At 47.3% G+C, this 14457-nt stretch overlaps 2 protein-coding genes across 2 annotated transcripts; one reads left to right on the plus strand and one right to left on the minus strand.

The window, feature by feature from the left end:
• Positions 1–4481: 4481 nt before the first annotated feature.
• On the plus strand, positions 4482–8458 carry LOC144160101 (arylsulfatase I-like). Its single transcript, XM_077691707.1, has 3 exons — positions 4482–4494; positions 5276–5790; positions 8134–8458. Exons 1-3 carry the CDS (start codon positions 4482–4484, stop codon positions 8296–8298), a joined length of 693 nt encoding a protein of 230 aa, XP_077547833.1. The 3' UTR covers positions 8299–8458.
• A 419-nt stretch (positions 8459–8877) lies between these two features.
• On the minus strand, positions 8878–14229 carry Dcps (Decapping enzyme, scavenger). The gene is made up of 4 exons (XM_077690738.1): positions 13850–14229; positions 13643–13788; positions 10872–11096; positions 8878–9637 (listed from the first exon to the last, which is right to left on the minus strand). Exons 1-4 carry the CDS (start codon positions 14202–14204, stop codon positions 9368–9370), a joined length of 996 nt encoding a protein of 331 aa, XP_077546864.1. The 5' UTR covers positions 14205–14229; the 3' UTR covers positions 8878–9367.
• Between the last annotated feature and the right edge of the window lie 228 nt (positions 14230–14457).

Here is a 14457-nt window from a genome sequence, read left to right on the forward strand (position 1 = left end):
TCTGGGTGATGAGGCGCGCCGTAGTGGAGGGCTCCGGGTTAATTTTGACCACCTGGGGATTTTTCACGAGCGCCGATACAATACAACATTACAATAACTTCTGGTCCCTTGTAGTCAATTTAAAATACCATATATTGTTTGGTCATTACAGCCGATTGGCATTAAACAATACCCTTTTCATCTCAGGGCCGTACCCAGAAATTTTTTTCGGGGGGGGTATTGTTTTTTGTGCTGCCTGGAAAAGATTTTGGGAGGGGTTTGAACCCCCAAACCCCCCCCTCTAGGTACGGCCCTGTTTCATCTAATCTAAAATCACGGCGTTTTGTTTACTTTTTTTTTTTGAGGCCAACGCATTACACTGCCAAACGATATGAAAGGATAACTTTTTTCATCGCACACTGCTGGTCGATAGCAGGATAAGCAGGCAGCCAAATGTGGAAACGCAGCTCGAGATACGCGTGAACGCTGCATTTGGAAAATAGCTCAACCTGTTCACAACGCGGTCAAAGGAAAAGCTTCTAATCCTTTTGCGTTGCCACGGAATCTAAAGTATTACAATTACAAAACAGTTACTGCTGGTCGCGTAAAGCATTCGCGGTGCAAGCAGCGGTTTCACAAAGGTGGGCTCCGAGCGACAGGCCACATGCGCTGCGCAGAGTTAGGTAAATCATGATCACGATCATGATCAACCAATATTAATTCGCCCGAACGTCGACCCTTCTGCTCAACCTTCGAATAGTAATTTTGTGCGGTCGTGTTATTTTTCCGCCCAGGTAATTTCGTTTCGTCAGTAACCGTCATAAGTCTAGTTAAGAAAGATTATATTGCATTGCAATGTCAACAGCGTAGCAATCGCCTCGTCGGAAGTCCATCGCGAGCACGGATCACCGTGACCCACATATGCTGTGCGCGCACCGAATTCGACGTCCACGCTTCCGTAGACATGACTAATCGGTGAACATAACAAGCACGGTGGCATTGAAAACACGTATTTACTCCCCGATATCGATTTCTATGTCAGTCGGTGCCATACCGGTACGTTTGCATCGCGGAACTGCGGAGCACCACCGGCACCACCACCACACTGCTACTGCTGCTCGCAACAGCCGGGGTCGGAATTCCCGCTCTGGCAGCAAATTAGGACCTAAAATCCGCCCGCATATGATGAAAACAAAACAGGACACACACACACAAGCACTGCAACCGCTAACTTAACGCCAAACCACTACGGTTCACTTGGTAATGCACGGGTACCGAGCAGACGCACGGAAAGAACGGAGCACTTAACAGCCCAGCGCGGAAGTTTCGGCGGTCGCTTCATAGACGGCGCTAGCGTCTGGTCAGAAAAAGCAAATGGCGGCGCCCATCTCTAGCAAGGAAAATGGTGTATAAGGCGCGTTCGTACCCTTCGATTCTGTGTCGCTTTTGTGGTGCAGTGGGAAGAGCACCATGAACCTTGCGTTCCGCCCGTAGGGTCGTGGGATCGAAACCAGGCGCCGGTAATTATTATTTTTTTATATAGTGTAGGGGGAGGGGTGCGGACCTGTTGTTGAGAGCGAGGAGGGTAGCGTGATGCGGGAGAGGAGGAGTGGGGGAGAGGGCGCGCCTGCGCGCTGAGCTGTTGCGGACGCACGGCGGACGCTACATGTGAGTTAAACAAATGCTCTGCATTTAAAAAATTCGGCTCTCACGAACGGGCCTGCGCGGACCGGTGGATGATGCGAACGAGCCGGCGAGGCGCCCGACTGCCGAACGAGCAAGCGACGGCGACGTACGGGCTTTTTCTCCCATCTGTGTCGCTCTTTCTCCAGGAACGGCCGGGCTGTTGTTTTCTGCTCGCGAAAACGCGCCGCGCACTCCACAGGCGCGCTAACGCCGCCGCGAAACCACCCGAACGCTGCGCCGCTGCGCGGCAGGCCGCGGCAACCAGGCGGCAGCTTCGGTCACGAAGTGGTGCGGTGCGCTCGAACCACCGCTTCTAACCGCTATTTAAAATGCCGCTCAAAGCGCACACGAAGTTTCTTGGGCGGTAAATGAGCTAATAATGTGGGCGAAAACGGTGTGCTCCCTCCCGTAGGGAGCATATACAGGAACTCTACATTGGCGCAAATTGTCAGGCGCGTCGCGCGTCATTTTCAGACCGAAGCACAGGCGACCGCGGGCGCGGAATCGCCGACGCGGGCGTGATACCGGGTAGGTACCATCCTTTAATGCTATTGGCCCGTCTGGGAAGGTGAAAATTCGTTCCGGTGGGGGGAATAGTTCCGCCGGCCGGCCTTCGCCATGCCCGCGCCTTCTCTCCACTGAGGGGCAACCTCCTCGCCCTCCCCGCGCGCGCATGCGCGGTCGGGTCCCGGTAACCCGCCACCTTAGCGTGAGCCTCCGCTAGCCGCTATCCGCGCGCAACGCCGACGCGCACGAATCGCGTGCAAAAAATCTCCTGTAGTGAGCTTGGGCACCGCGAGTGAGGATACGAAAGTCCAGAAATTACTGCTCGGCGACATGGAGGTTAAAAGTAAACAGAAAAACATCACGGATTTCTTCACGCGGAAGTAAAAGAAATAAACGAAAACTTTTTTTAGAGCTCAATTTTTTGGTCTGTGTTGTTTCATACGAATTTCGGATGATACGAATATTTTTAGCAGTCCCGCGAGATTCGTATCATCGAGATTTTACTGTAGAACTTTTTTATGAAGGTCCCGCCAGGACCGGAAGCTCAGTGTCTCAGTGACAGGAAGCCCAGTAACACATGATACCTATTCTAATTCGCTTCGAAAGTATTCGACCCCAAGGACTATTCGCTTCGAACTAAAATATTACGTATTCGCACAAGCCTACCGGTGTGTATGAGCACGGGCAGCGGCGTGTGCCACCTCGCTCCCTTCGAGGAACTGGTGGCCTGGTGACTGGATGATATGAAGTTTTGGTAATCTTTCTACTTGTCGAAGAAGGCACAGTGCAGGTTGAGAGATGCGGCCAATTAAAAAGTTTCTGCAGGCAGTCTGGGAATCAGTGATGATAAGGGTTTCCTGGCCCATTGTGGCAGCAAGAGCAATGGCAGCTTTGTTGGCATTGTCGATAGAAGTGGTGAGAATGGTCGCTGCTGCCAGTTCTGTGCCTTGCGTGTTAACGGCACACGCTGCATGTGCTTACTGATGGGCGTATCGAGTACATGCAGGATGAGTGCACGCAGTGATGTCAGCTAGTGATAGCATCACAAGTCTTGGTGCACTTTTCAGGGGTGGAACAGGGTCAGAGCAGCTCTGGGAGCAGGCAAAAGTGCCTTTTGTAGCAGGCTTGGAGCTGCCACAAAGGCATTTTAAACGGTTTCTTAGTCGCACGATGTCCCTCGACCGTCGGCGGCGGCGTCCACACGCTCACTGCGCATGCGCGTCGCGGCGAGGCGCAGGTGCGCGTCTCTCCCTCGTACCCTCCTCACTCTCAACAACAGGTGCAACGTTGTTGTCTGCCTGCACCCCTCCCCCTACATTATAAAAAAAAATAGTTATCGGCGCCTGGTTTCGATCCCACGACCCTGTGGGTGGAACGCGAGGTACATGGTGCTCTTCCCACTGCGCCACAAAAGCGACACAGAATCAAAGGCTACGAACGCGCCTTATATCCTTGACTCATTCAAACTACGTCAAGAAGCTGCTGATACACGGCAGCAGTTGCATCGATCTAGTCTTTGCTGCAACGCACGACCAGTTGCTGCAACGTACGACCACTGCTTAAAGACCCCTTAACAGTACACTTTAGCGACCACAAAGCCGTCGTTCTCAGCGTCCAATACAACGACAACAGCAAGAAATAAATAAATAACGACTTACAACCTACTCCTTTCCTTCACTTCTTGTGTCACAAAAAAAAAAAGAAAAATTGGGCCCATCTCTCCACGAGGGGGGACTCGAGTTGCAAAATCACGAAAGTAATAATTAATATATGAAAGAAATAATAATAATTAATAGTAATAAGCAATAATCGTTAACACATTCACTACCACCCCACCACCACCACCCCCCAAACACTAACGTTAACGCAATACACCCACCCCCTACGCGACGCATTTACGCGACACCGGCAAACACAACCGTGCAAATGCAACACACAGAAATTCAAACAGATGGCAGGTAGTGCCTGTGGCCTTACAGCTAACCAAAAGCCACGTTCCATAGCCGCTCATAGCATTATGAAACCGAAAACACCATAGAGATAATACGATGTTTCAGCCAAGTTTTCGGGCACTGGGCACCATGGCGGTCGTACCTCGCGCCTAACCTTTTCTTTCCTCCATGTCGCGCCTGAATTGCACTACAATTCAGGCTCTCCGGCGTAGGACGGCGCTGCTAAACAAGTTTGGCGCAACGGGGGCAGTTCGGCGCAGGATGGCGCAGGTAAATAAGTTTGGCGCTCAATGGTGCAAAAGGCACAGCTGTTCCACCCATGACTTTTGTACATATATGAAAATATATAAGGTCAATATGAACAACGCCAGTAAGCAGTGGAAATGGCGCCAGAACTGCATCAGCTAAATTAGGCAAACTATTCAACACATAAATTTGGGCCAGTTCATGAATTGACTTTGATATGGTAAAAAGTGCGATAAGACAAGGACACAAAAAGGGACACTCACACAGGATTAGCGCTAGACATTCTGTCGACACCTACGCAGGACCACCGCTCGTCCTGTGTAAGCGACCTTTGTGTCCCCATCTTGGGACGTGTTTTAAAAAACCATGTCGAAATTAGGCAATTATGTGAGTGAAAACATCCAGGCTTCTCCTGAAATTTGTTTGTGTGAATGTAGAACCGAAACTTTCATAGCTGATGCATGTTGAAATGGCGGTGGAATAGGTCATTTAAAATGAACAAAAGCACTAGACACAAGATGTCCAATGGCAGTACGAAGGGGCGTTTAAAAAAATAGGTGAAACATTCATTTACGTGTTCACTAATTGTTCACCAACTGCATGCACCACACAAAAAAGGACAATGACCTTTGCTTGACACTCACAAAATCATTCGCTCGTAAGAATGCACCCTGATTGGTTAGCATCTTTCCTGTCAACATGTTTGTTTTTTTATTGGCTGCCTTTTCACCGCCCAAGGCTTCGGCCAATGGTGAACCAGACTTGCTAAGTCCCAGGAACTTCGCAAGTCTCCCCTTGAACGGCGTACAATCACTTCCAGTTAAACTGATAAGCTATGCAAAATCTTCATTACTTATATTCACGAACATGTGGCACTCATCCTAATCAATTTCCTTCGCAACCAGGCGGCAATGTATCTCACTTGGGCACCATCGACGGCTTGGACCTGTGGCCCGCTCTGTCTGCACCCAAGCACAGCAGCCCAACGCCATGGCCCCGCAACGAGCTTCTAGTAAACGCCGACACCGTGACCGGTGTGTCAGCCTACCGATACGGTGACTACAAGCTTGTCTCGATCGACGAGAACGCTCAGAGCGCAGCCAAAGGGGCGCTCAGAAACCCTGATCTCCAAGGTCACATCCCAATACCAGGTGGGACGATGCCGGTTGGAAGCGCCACTGAAACTGTCGACCGCCTCGATACCCTGATGACAGCATCACTAGCCTGGAAGGTCCTGGAGAAGCTCAACGGAGGTGAACTTGCTGTACCTACGAGCTGGCGCCAGCGTGCTGCTGTGGAATGCAGGCTTGAGATCTCATCCCCTGTCCCGGGGCTTGCAGAACTACGTGGAGGCTACTACCTGTTCGACCTTTCCAGCGACCCATGCGAGCTGAACAACTTGGCGCAGAATCAACCGTTGGTGAGGAAACACGTTGAAAGAATGCGGGAAGAAATTTGTAGGCAACTATGGTATTGTGGAGAGTGGCGACGCCGCAAGATTTGCCAAAACGGTGCCAGTGTAGCATTGCAAAATGCATTGACTGCATGTCTGGGGCAATGTTTTTTGTCTGGGCGGTGGCTATAAGCCAATACTTACTTTTGTACACACGTAGACGCAGTGACCAGCTTGTCTAGGTCCCGATTGAGAATTCAGAGTGCAATTTATGGCAACAACAGGCCGTCATCTCGTTGGTTACAAACGTTAGAAATGATATTTCTTTGTACATGATTCCAGACAGAGGTTCAGCTTGAAACTGAGCATGCATTTGCTGCTATTTAAGCACAATAACATTTGGTTGGCTCGACCCATCCACCCCATATTCTTTAGTGAATTGGACACTACTGTGCATGAGGTTCAGAAGCAGTGCCATGTGATCTTTCCTTTATAGGGGCCATGTAGACAAAATACGTGTTTTATATGAATTATTTGTTGTTTTAAAGTGCCCGCAGCACTTGTCCGGCAGCGAGCGAAGGAATTATTCAATTTAAGTTCAAATTTTGATTCTCCCTCCAAATTGTCTGTTTCATGACGTTTTCAATGACGCAACACGAACAACTCTTCAAGCGAACGTTAGTACAGCGTTTAGTCTGCAGCGAACTAGGAACGTCTTGTTTACTACCAGTCCTCCTAGATGGCACCACCATACTGTGCGGGACTGCTGTCCGCCCTTGCTTTGTTTTTGCCGTATTTACACCTGCCTTGTTTTTGTTATGGTTGGAAGTAATCATTTCGCGAAACATTGGGTACACTCGATAAATGGGGTCACATAAGACAATGTCGCATGTGCTAATCGGCCAGTGTTGTGTGAGGCAACCCCGAACCACCGGACTAATATGCAGCTATAACATAGTGCATGCAGTACCAACAGCTGTACGCTCTAGTACTTCTATCTTTAAGTGTAGTTTCGTACCTTACGTTCTTTACCCCACCATACTAACTACTATAAAATGAATATGCATTGCATTTAACCGCAAATAGCTTCTTTGGCGAGCTTACAAGCCCTGCCTAACTTGCGTTTGCCAGTCTCAGCCAATCGAGCAGCTGGGCATATGACATCATAGGTTCTGTTGTGGGAAATGAGCTAGTGAGTCGCATGACCATTCCCTTTTTTTTCTAATTATATGGCTTATTTGAGCAAAGTTTACGTTTAAAGTGGTGTCAGTACGATTCTAACGAGGCAATCTTTCGAATTACCCAAACTTGTGTTTTGTCGGCATAGCCCCTTCAATCCCACTACTGAGAGACAGAATCATGTATGTCTCAATGCTGATCAAACTGCTAATGAGCAACATAACATGGGTGCCACCCCTCACGAACTCAACAGCTGCCATCCTTTTCATTTACAAAGAAAACGCCGGTAGCAAATGCTTGCTAAATGGCCATGGCGTGAAATATTATACGTGCCGTACTCAAGAACAGAAATTTGGTAGCACATGAATTAGAAAATCAATGCATGGTGTATGTAAGGTATATAGGGGTGAAATAAGAACGTTTGCAGGCAAGCAATATAAATGTGGCGGGTAGTGTGGAAAAGGAGCCCTTGCTAGGCGATGAAGGCCTCTGTGCTGTATTAGCTACTGCGGCCGACCATGACAACTGTAGAGAACTGCAATGATTTTAATTTGAAATAAACACGACCCTGAGTGCAATGCATTAGTATCTGCCCTGCCAATATTGCTGCAAAACTTTTAAAAAATTTGCCGTTTTTGTTGTCTGTAAAAAATCCCGGGCCATCACCACTAACGTGAAACATGGGCAGGGGTGAAGCATGTAGTGTATAAGTGTATTCTTGGTGACTCGGTGTTTTTGCCGACAGAGATAAAACTGTTGGGGGGTAAAGGTATACAGCTTTGCTGTAAAAGTTGTGCGTCTTCAAGCACAAACCGCTCCAGCGTGAGGTGTAAACGAGTGTCCCAGTGTTTTCTCAGTACACGTTACATTCTAGCGTGAGGTGTAAACCAGTGTCCCGGTGTTTTAGTACCTTGACTACATGAGACGACAGTTACGATGACGACGTTAGACACCAACAGCCTGAGCCACTAAGGGGTTTCGCCCCTAAAACTCAACAGGTTGTAGTAATCCCAATAATTTATTTCCATCCATATAAGTGATGGGGAAGAGGCAATAAAAGCGTAGATTGCTTGATGAGGCTTCCGCCTCTTGTACAGGAGGCAATGCCCTAAGGTGTAAAGGTCACGCACGTAGTCAGAAAAAAAAAAAAGGTACGTATTTAAGTCTCTGATGCAAATCTGTGCTTTTCAGGTGGTCGCTGAGATTTCGAGGAAGCTGGAATTCTACGAGGCTGCCGCACAACCTGCAGTGAAGCACCAAACCGACCCGAGAGGTCTGCCACAAGTCAACGATTGTGTTTGGGCGCGCTGGGAAGACACGGTGCAGACAGATGAACGTGTCTGTCTCTGTCCATGATGTCACCTACTGCTGCCGGGATTGTTGCATTTGCAATATATGGCATTGCTGAAGTTAGCAGAAAAGCTTATGTGCAGCCCAGTTGAGGTTTGCAGAAAAAAAACAACGAAAAGCCATACCTCAAGGGGAAGACGAGACAATGCGTGATAAAACGGGTGATTGAGCAACTGCGATTCACCAATCAATTTTAATTTAATAAACATTTATACAGATAGTTTGCACTGTATGTAAATATTACAGCTTGCATATGCCTTCTATATTACAGAGAGATACCTTGAATTAAAAAACAACAATATGCACAGCTAATGCCAGTCGTGGCCAGATCGATTGAGACCGCTGAGATTGAGCCAGTGCATGTTCAAGTGCTTTTTCATTTTATAGCTGAGCTTAAAAGCATTGCAGTAAAGCGCAAACTCTAGCTTTCAAACTTACACACTGTACCCTCTTTTAAATACATAAAAAAAAAACTTGGATGATGGCTTTTTTATACAAACATTATTACACACAAACTAAACAACTCCTGACAGGTATATGTCCCCCACATGAAAGGCTTACAAGAAACTGTGATACCATGAATAGGAACAATTTTTATATTTTTGCAGGACATAAAACTTTAAATCTACTAAGAGCATAAAAATTTTCGTTGTTTTTTCGTAAACTTAGAAGCTTGCCGACTTTCATAATCTTTGTCACATTTATTAACTCAGTACAGCTTAACATTCATCATAACACTCATCACAATACTTTGGCGGCACAGGGATATTCCTGCACAAAAGCAATGTAATGCAGGCTGCATACAGCAGCAGTGATAAAAATGACGAAAACTGGATTAAAAAATGAGTCAGCACGAAACTTACACCGAACTGCTCAGAGCAGGCACAGAGCAGTCTGAACAAATGTGAGCGTTGTTGAAAAAACGCTGCGTCAAAAAAGCAAAACCGAAAACAGAAGGGGAGTCTTGGCTCCCTAGTCAAAACAGCTGGCCTCCTTGTGCTTCGTGCAGAGGCCGTTGCCGCAACCATTAAGAAAAGAGAAGAAAGAAAGCCGAAAGAAGGGGAACTTATGCTCCCTAGTCAAAGTAGCCGGCTTCCTTGTACTTGGTGTAGAGACCGTCACCTTCCTTGACGGTGTACCCGACGGTCGCCCTCTGGTAGTAGTCCGGGTAGGCTTCCAGGTTTGAGATGACCGTCGAGAGGAGGTGTGCTCTCTCCACCTGGGTGCCGGGTGCCTCGAAGCCCAGCACTGAAAAATGCACGTGCAGGTGGTAGTACGAGGGCTGGTAGTGCAGGTATCCCCGGAGCCGGTGGGAGGGCGTGCCAAACTGGAGCGCCAGCGCCGCCTGATGTTGAAAGGGAGAAACGGCGGCGTTACCACTGTAGCAAGAGCTGTGCACTTGATGATACTTCGTTTGCGAGAATTACAGCGCCTGTAATGGCAGCGCCGAGTACCGAACTCTTATCTATGGTGACATTGTTTGGCTCATAAATGTAAATGCAAGTTTAGTTCATAAAAAAGGCTGTCTTGTCCACACAACAACAATGCCACTTTTATCAACATCAAACTAATAATCAAGATATCAAAGAAGCCTCCCCAGCCCCTTTCCCGCAATCTTTCATGAAGTCAGAGAATTTCATTTGCGATTAGTGGTGCGATTGTGGTGGGGCCTCTAGTTCCAATTGATCATGTCACTTGGATACCAATGTACATTGATAAATATGTTTTAGAGCTTGTCCACAATACGTCACAGCAGCCAGATTATGTCGTTGTGGCGCAAAATTTGAAGGTTTTAATCGTTTCTTGCGCTTTTGCAGCCAAAAAAACGTCTTTCGTGGCTGGATTGAAGCTGAGTGAGTTATCAAAGGCTAGTTTGTTTACATTGAACGGATTTGTATTTTGTCTTCATGACACCTTTATCCATTTTTTTTAATACATAGCAGAAGTCTATAAGCCTTGGTTTACATGTAGAGCTTTAAGCAAGGAAAACAACGGACAACCTTCACAGCCATGGCACAAACTACCACCAATGCCTGACAATGCTTCACAATGGGGTTTCACAACGCCCTAGTCCAATTGTCATGGTAAAAGTTTTAATTTTCACCAACTTGACAGTCAACAATGAATTTTCGCTGCCTTAATCAGAGTTTGTATGAAGTAAATGTGCCCAAAGCCTGCCAAATTTTACCCTGCAGACTTGCAAGTGTGTTGGCATAGCTGATGTTATCGAATTGGCAATGTAGGTGGTGTAAGGAAAACGGAACACTTTTCTTGAGAAAAAAATTATCGTACACTGGCCAAAAAAGCTCAGGACACAGCCAACAAGATTTAATTTCATGGAGTAAATAAGCTATGTCTACAACCCCCTTCGGTGTCTTATTAAACCTTGCTCCCCAACTTTCTCCTCTGAGACATCTTGACTTCAGCCACTGTACTGAAGAGAATGACCGATAAATTTGATGATGTGTCTTTGATGTTTGTTTTCTACCCTTAACACACAGTCGATGCACTGAAATAGATGCGAACCAACCAGCCCAAACTTTTCGTTCACGCCCAATCAAGAACCACGTGACACTTACGTTCACTTTCTCGTTGATGTTTCTGAGGAGGGGGAGGTGTTCCGACGTCAAGTCCCGGAGGGACCTCAGTCCGTGCTTGTGACAGATGGCAAGCACATACAGGTTTTCCGTCTGCTTGGTGTCCCACTTCATGTCTGGGAGCAGGATGAACCCAGTTTCGGGGTCAGGGTCTTCGTACAAAATGCGTTCCGACTCTTTCTTGTGCTCAAGGATGTTGTACACCCACTGGTAAAACAATGGAACAAACTGGTTTTACACACCAAAACTACAGCTTAGTGACGAGGCATGCCATAGTGCAGGGTTATATTTGCTGACATGCAGGCACACGTATTTAAACTCCTTAAAGGGGCCATGCAGACGAAACACAAGTTTGGTTCACTGGAAAGATTGCCTCGTTAGAATCATACTGACACCACTTTTAACACAAACTTCGCTCAAATAAGCAATACAATTAGGAAAAAAAAAAGAATAAACATGTGACCCACTAGCTCATTTCCGGCAACAGAACCTATGATGCCATATGTGCCCAGCTGTGCGATTGGCTGAGGCCGGCAAAAGCAAACGCAAATTAGGCAGGGCTTACGAGCTTGCCGAACGAGCTATTTGCGCTTAAATGTAATGCATATTCATTTTACAGCAGTAAGAATGGCGGGGCAAAGAATAAAAGTTGCGAAAACACATGTAAACATAGAAGACCGATGCACACTGCTATTGGTACTGGGCACACTATGCTTGTTTTATAGCTGCACAGCAGGGGCCGAATTCTCTAAAACGACGGGGCGTCGCTTTGAAACGACGGGGTAGCGCCATTGAAATGCATGTGTTCTGGGGTTGCGGCCGTTGCTTTGAGGAGTGTGCACCCACCAAAAAGCACTGTGGCAAGGGCGCGCAGCGACACCCGCTGCCCCCCATCGTTTCACTGTGTCGCTTCACGCCCTTGCCACAGTGCTTTTCGCTGGGTGCACACTTCTCAAAGCGACGGCCCCAACCCCAGAACACATGCATTTCAATGGCGCTACCCCGTCGTTTCAAAGCGACGCCCCGTCGTTTTAGAGAATTCGACCCCAGTACACCACCTTGGAGTTGTCTTACACGTGGCCGATTTCCGGAAGTGACGTTGCCTTACGTCACCCTGTTCCTTGAGCATACGCCATGTTTAACGAAACAATTACTTTCTAGCGTAACAAAAACAAGCCAGGTGCAAATACAGTCAAAAACAAAGCAACGGCGGACAACGGTATAACACACGATTTGGTGGGAGAATCAAAATTTTAACCTTAAATTGATTGATTTCTTGCATCGTTTGCTGCCCGACAAACCCTGGGGGCACTATAAAACACGAAATCTTCCGAATAAAACAAACTTGTATTTTGTCTGCATGGCCCCTTTAAGCGGCGCAAGGACCTCTTAAGGATGGCACAGCCTCTCTTGATCCATCTCAGAAGCGACAGGGACGTTTGTTTCATGGAAGAGGCAGGATGGCATGGCATGTCATTGAACTACAACCTAATTATCCAGCACCATCTCTTGCAATAAGTGGAATCCCATTTCAGCATGTCGTTACTGATGAGCGCACAGAATCCCTCACAAATATTTACAACGCAAGTCTTGGGCTAATGCAACACTGGGAGTAGAATTGAGCTGTAATGCAGGTCACAGCAACCACTCTTGTCACAAATTTTCATGCTAGTGGCGTAAGAAAGATTTGTTACATATAGAATGGATGGCAATATCGCGCCGATCAATCCCCATCAAAATGAATCTCGATGATGATGCAGGCATGCATCATGTTCCAAAATGAATTATTCGTCCCAAAGACTGCACATACTCATAGTATCAGCAAGATTTGCGAGGTGCTAGAGCAGCAGTGTAAGACATCAACGGTCTTTAATGTTTATTGGCTATCGCTGGTACACCACCACAAAGTGGAATGAAGCTATGGTGGTAAGACTCGGCCATGTGCAACGAAGCAGTATCATCAGGCATGTGTTATAAGCGCCTATGAAAACGATTGCGGGATGTGTTATTGTTGCATACTACTGTGGCCATGAAACTGTTCGATTGACCTTCCTGTTGGTGCATTCTTCATATTCAATGTTTCATCCTTTGACCGCTGCCTGCCTGGCCGCAGAGACTTCCAGTTTCAGCAACAAAGCTACTGATAACCGCATGGTAGAAATAATGTTACACAGCTTTAAGACAAGCACAAAACACAACTGTACACTGGGGACGGCTATACGGTTCACAATGCATTCGCGAAGAAATGAGTAATAACTTAGTGAGATTCTTATTGGAGCCCCTTCAAGGGTGCATGAATGCGTGTGTACCCAGTGGAAAAAGTATTGTACTTTACAGTGCATGCGCCGAAAAAAGGGATAAATTGAAACCGCTCCAATACACACTGTTAATGGGCAGTAGCTGTCAAAAAATTCACACGCGTTGGCAACCCGATAAAAAAATTGCGCAGCTAACTATGCCGCACTTCACAGAAATGAGAAGAAAAAATATATAGTCGTCAGTTCAGAGCAGTTCCGTTCGATTGGCGTGCACTAGTTCAGGCGGTTGGTTCAGAACTATGCCATTCGTTTCAGCAAAAAAAGCTACCCAGTTTTTGCTGTCCGTTATACTCACTGCCGAGGAGAGCAGACGAATTCCGTCGTTTCTGCCACACGGCGGCTCCAACACAAAGCTGCTGTGAACTAGTTGACAAGCAGCAGGCTCAGCCGAACGGACCTTAGCAATACCACCAATACTGGCCGACTGTGACAAACCTGCAAAGACAGCTGCTGGGAAGCGATGTACGGCTCCGTAACCTCCTTGTACAGCGTGGGAGTTTCGGTAATCATGTGCTGGGCCTTGTAGACATATTTGTCCACGTGTTTTTGGGTCGCCGGACATATCACGGTAGCCGTAAGACCTAGGAACGACGAAAGAGAGAATAAATAAACCGTCTCCCTACCAAGCGCGGGACTACGAACCGTTTAGTGCAGCCGGCAGTCTGCCGCCGTAAGAAGTGTACACGTCATTGTGGAATGTCTCCTTAAGCTTCGTGTCGGCGGTAAAGACGGATTCCAAGTTCTCCTTGCTGAAAGGCGTCTTTTCCAGGACTACGACAGCGGTCTCAGGAAAGTCAGCGAAGGCGCCTTCAACCGCTGTGAACTTCGTTCGCGCGTCCTCACTGAGTATTCGGCGAAGCTTGAAATCGTGGAAAGAAGACAGGTGCTGAAATTTATCGACGCTATCTAGCTTTGCTTTCTTCGTTTCGTCTTCATTTTCCAAATTACTAGCAACTCGCTTAATTGCTTTTACCGCGTCCGCGACGCATTCCGCCATGATCACCGTGAGAATGATGATGACAATTTGATGGCTGTTCCTCTGTTCCTTTGTAACGGGTACAATCCAGGGCGTCCTAACCACTAACCTCCTTGGTCCTAACGGTTCATTTATGGTTTTATTACAGCTTTTATTTTGCCGAAGCGCATATAGCACAGCCTTTTCTCATTTTAACGAGCGCGTCTTCGCCATGCCTTCAGTCCTTCAGTCTACGCTTCGTAATGTCAACCAAAGAAGATTAGGAGGCGCTAAA

The sequence above is a fragment of the Haemaphysalis longicornis genome, unplaced genomic scaffold (genome assembly GCF_048455015.1).
Source record: "Haemaphysalis longicornis isolate Haplotype H1 unplaced genomic scaffold, Haemaphysalis longicornis Haplotype H1 scaffold_10, whole genome shotgun sequence".
Classification (NCBI taxonomy): Eukaryota; Metazoa; Arthropoda; class Arachnida; order Ixodida; family Ixodidae; genus Haemaphysalis; species Haemaphysalis longicornis.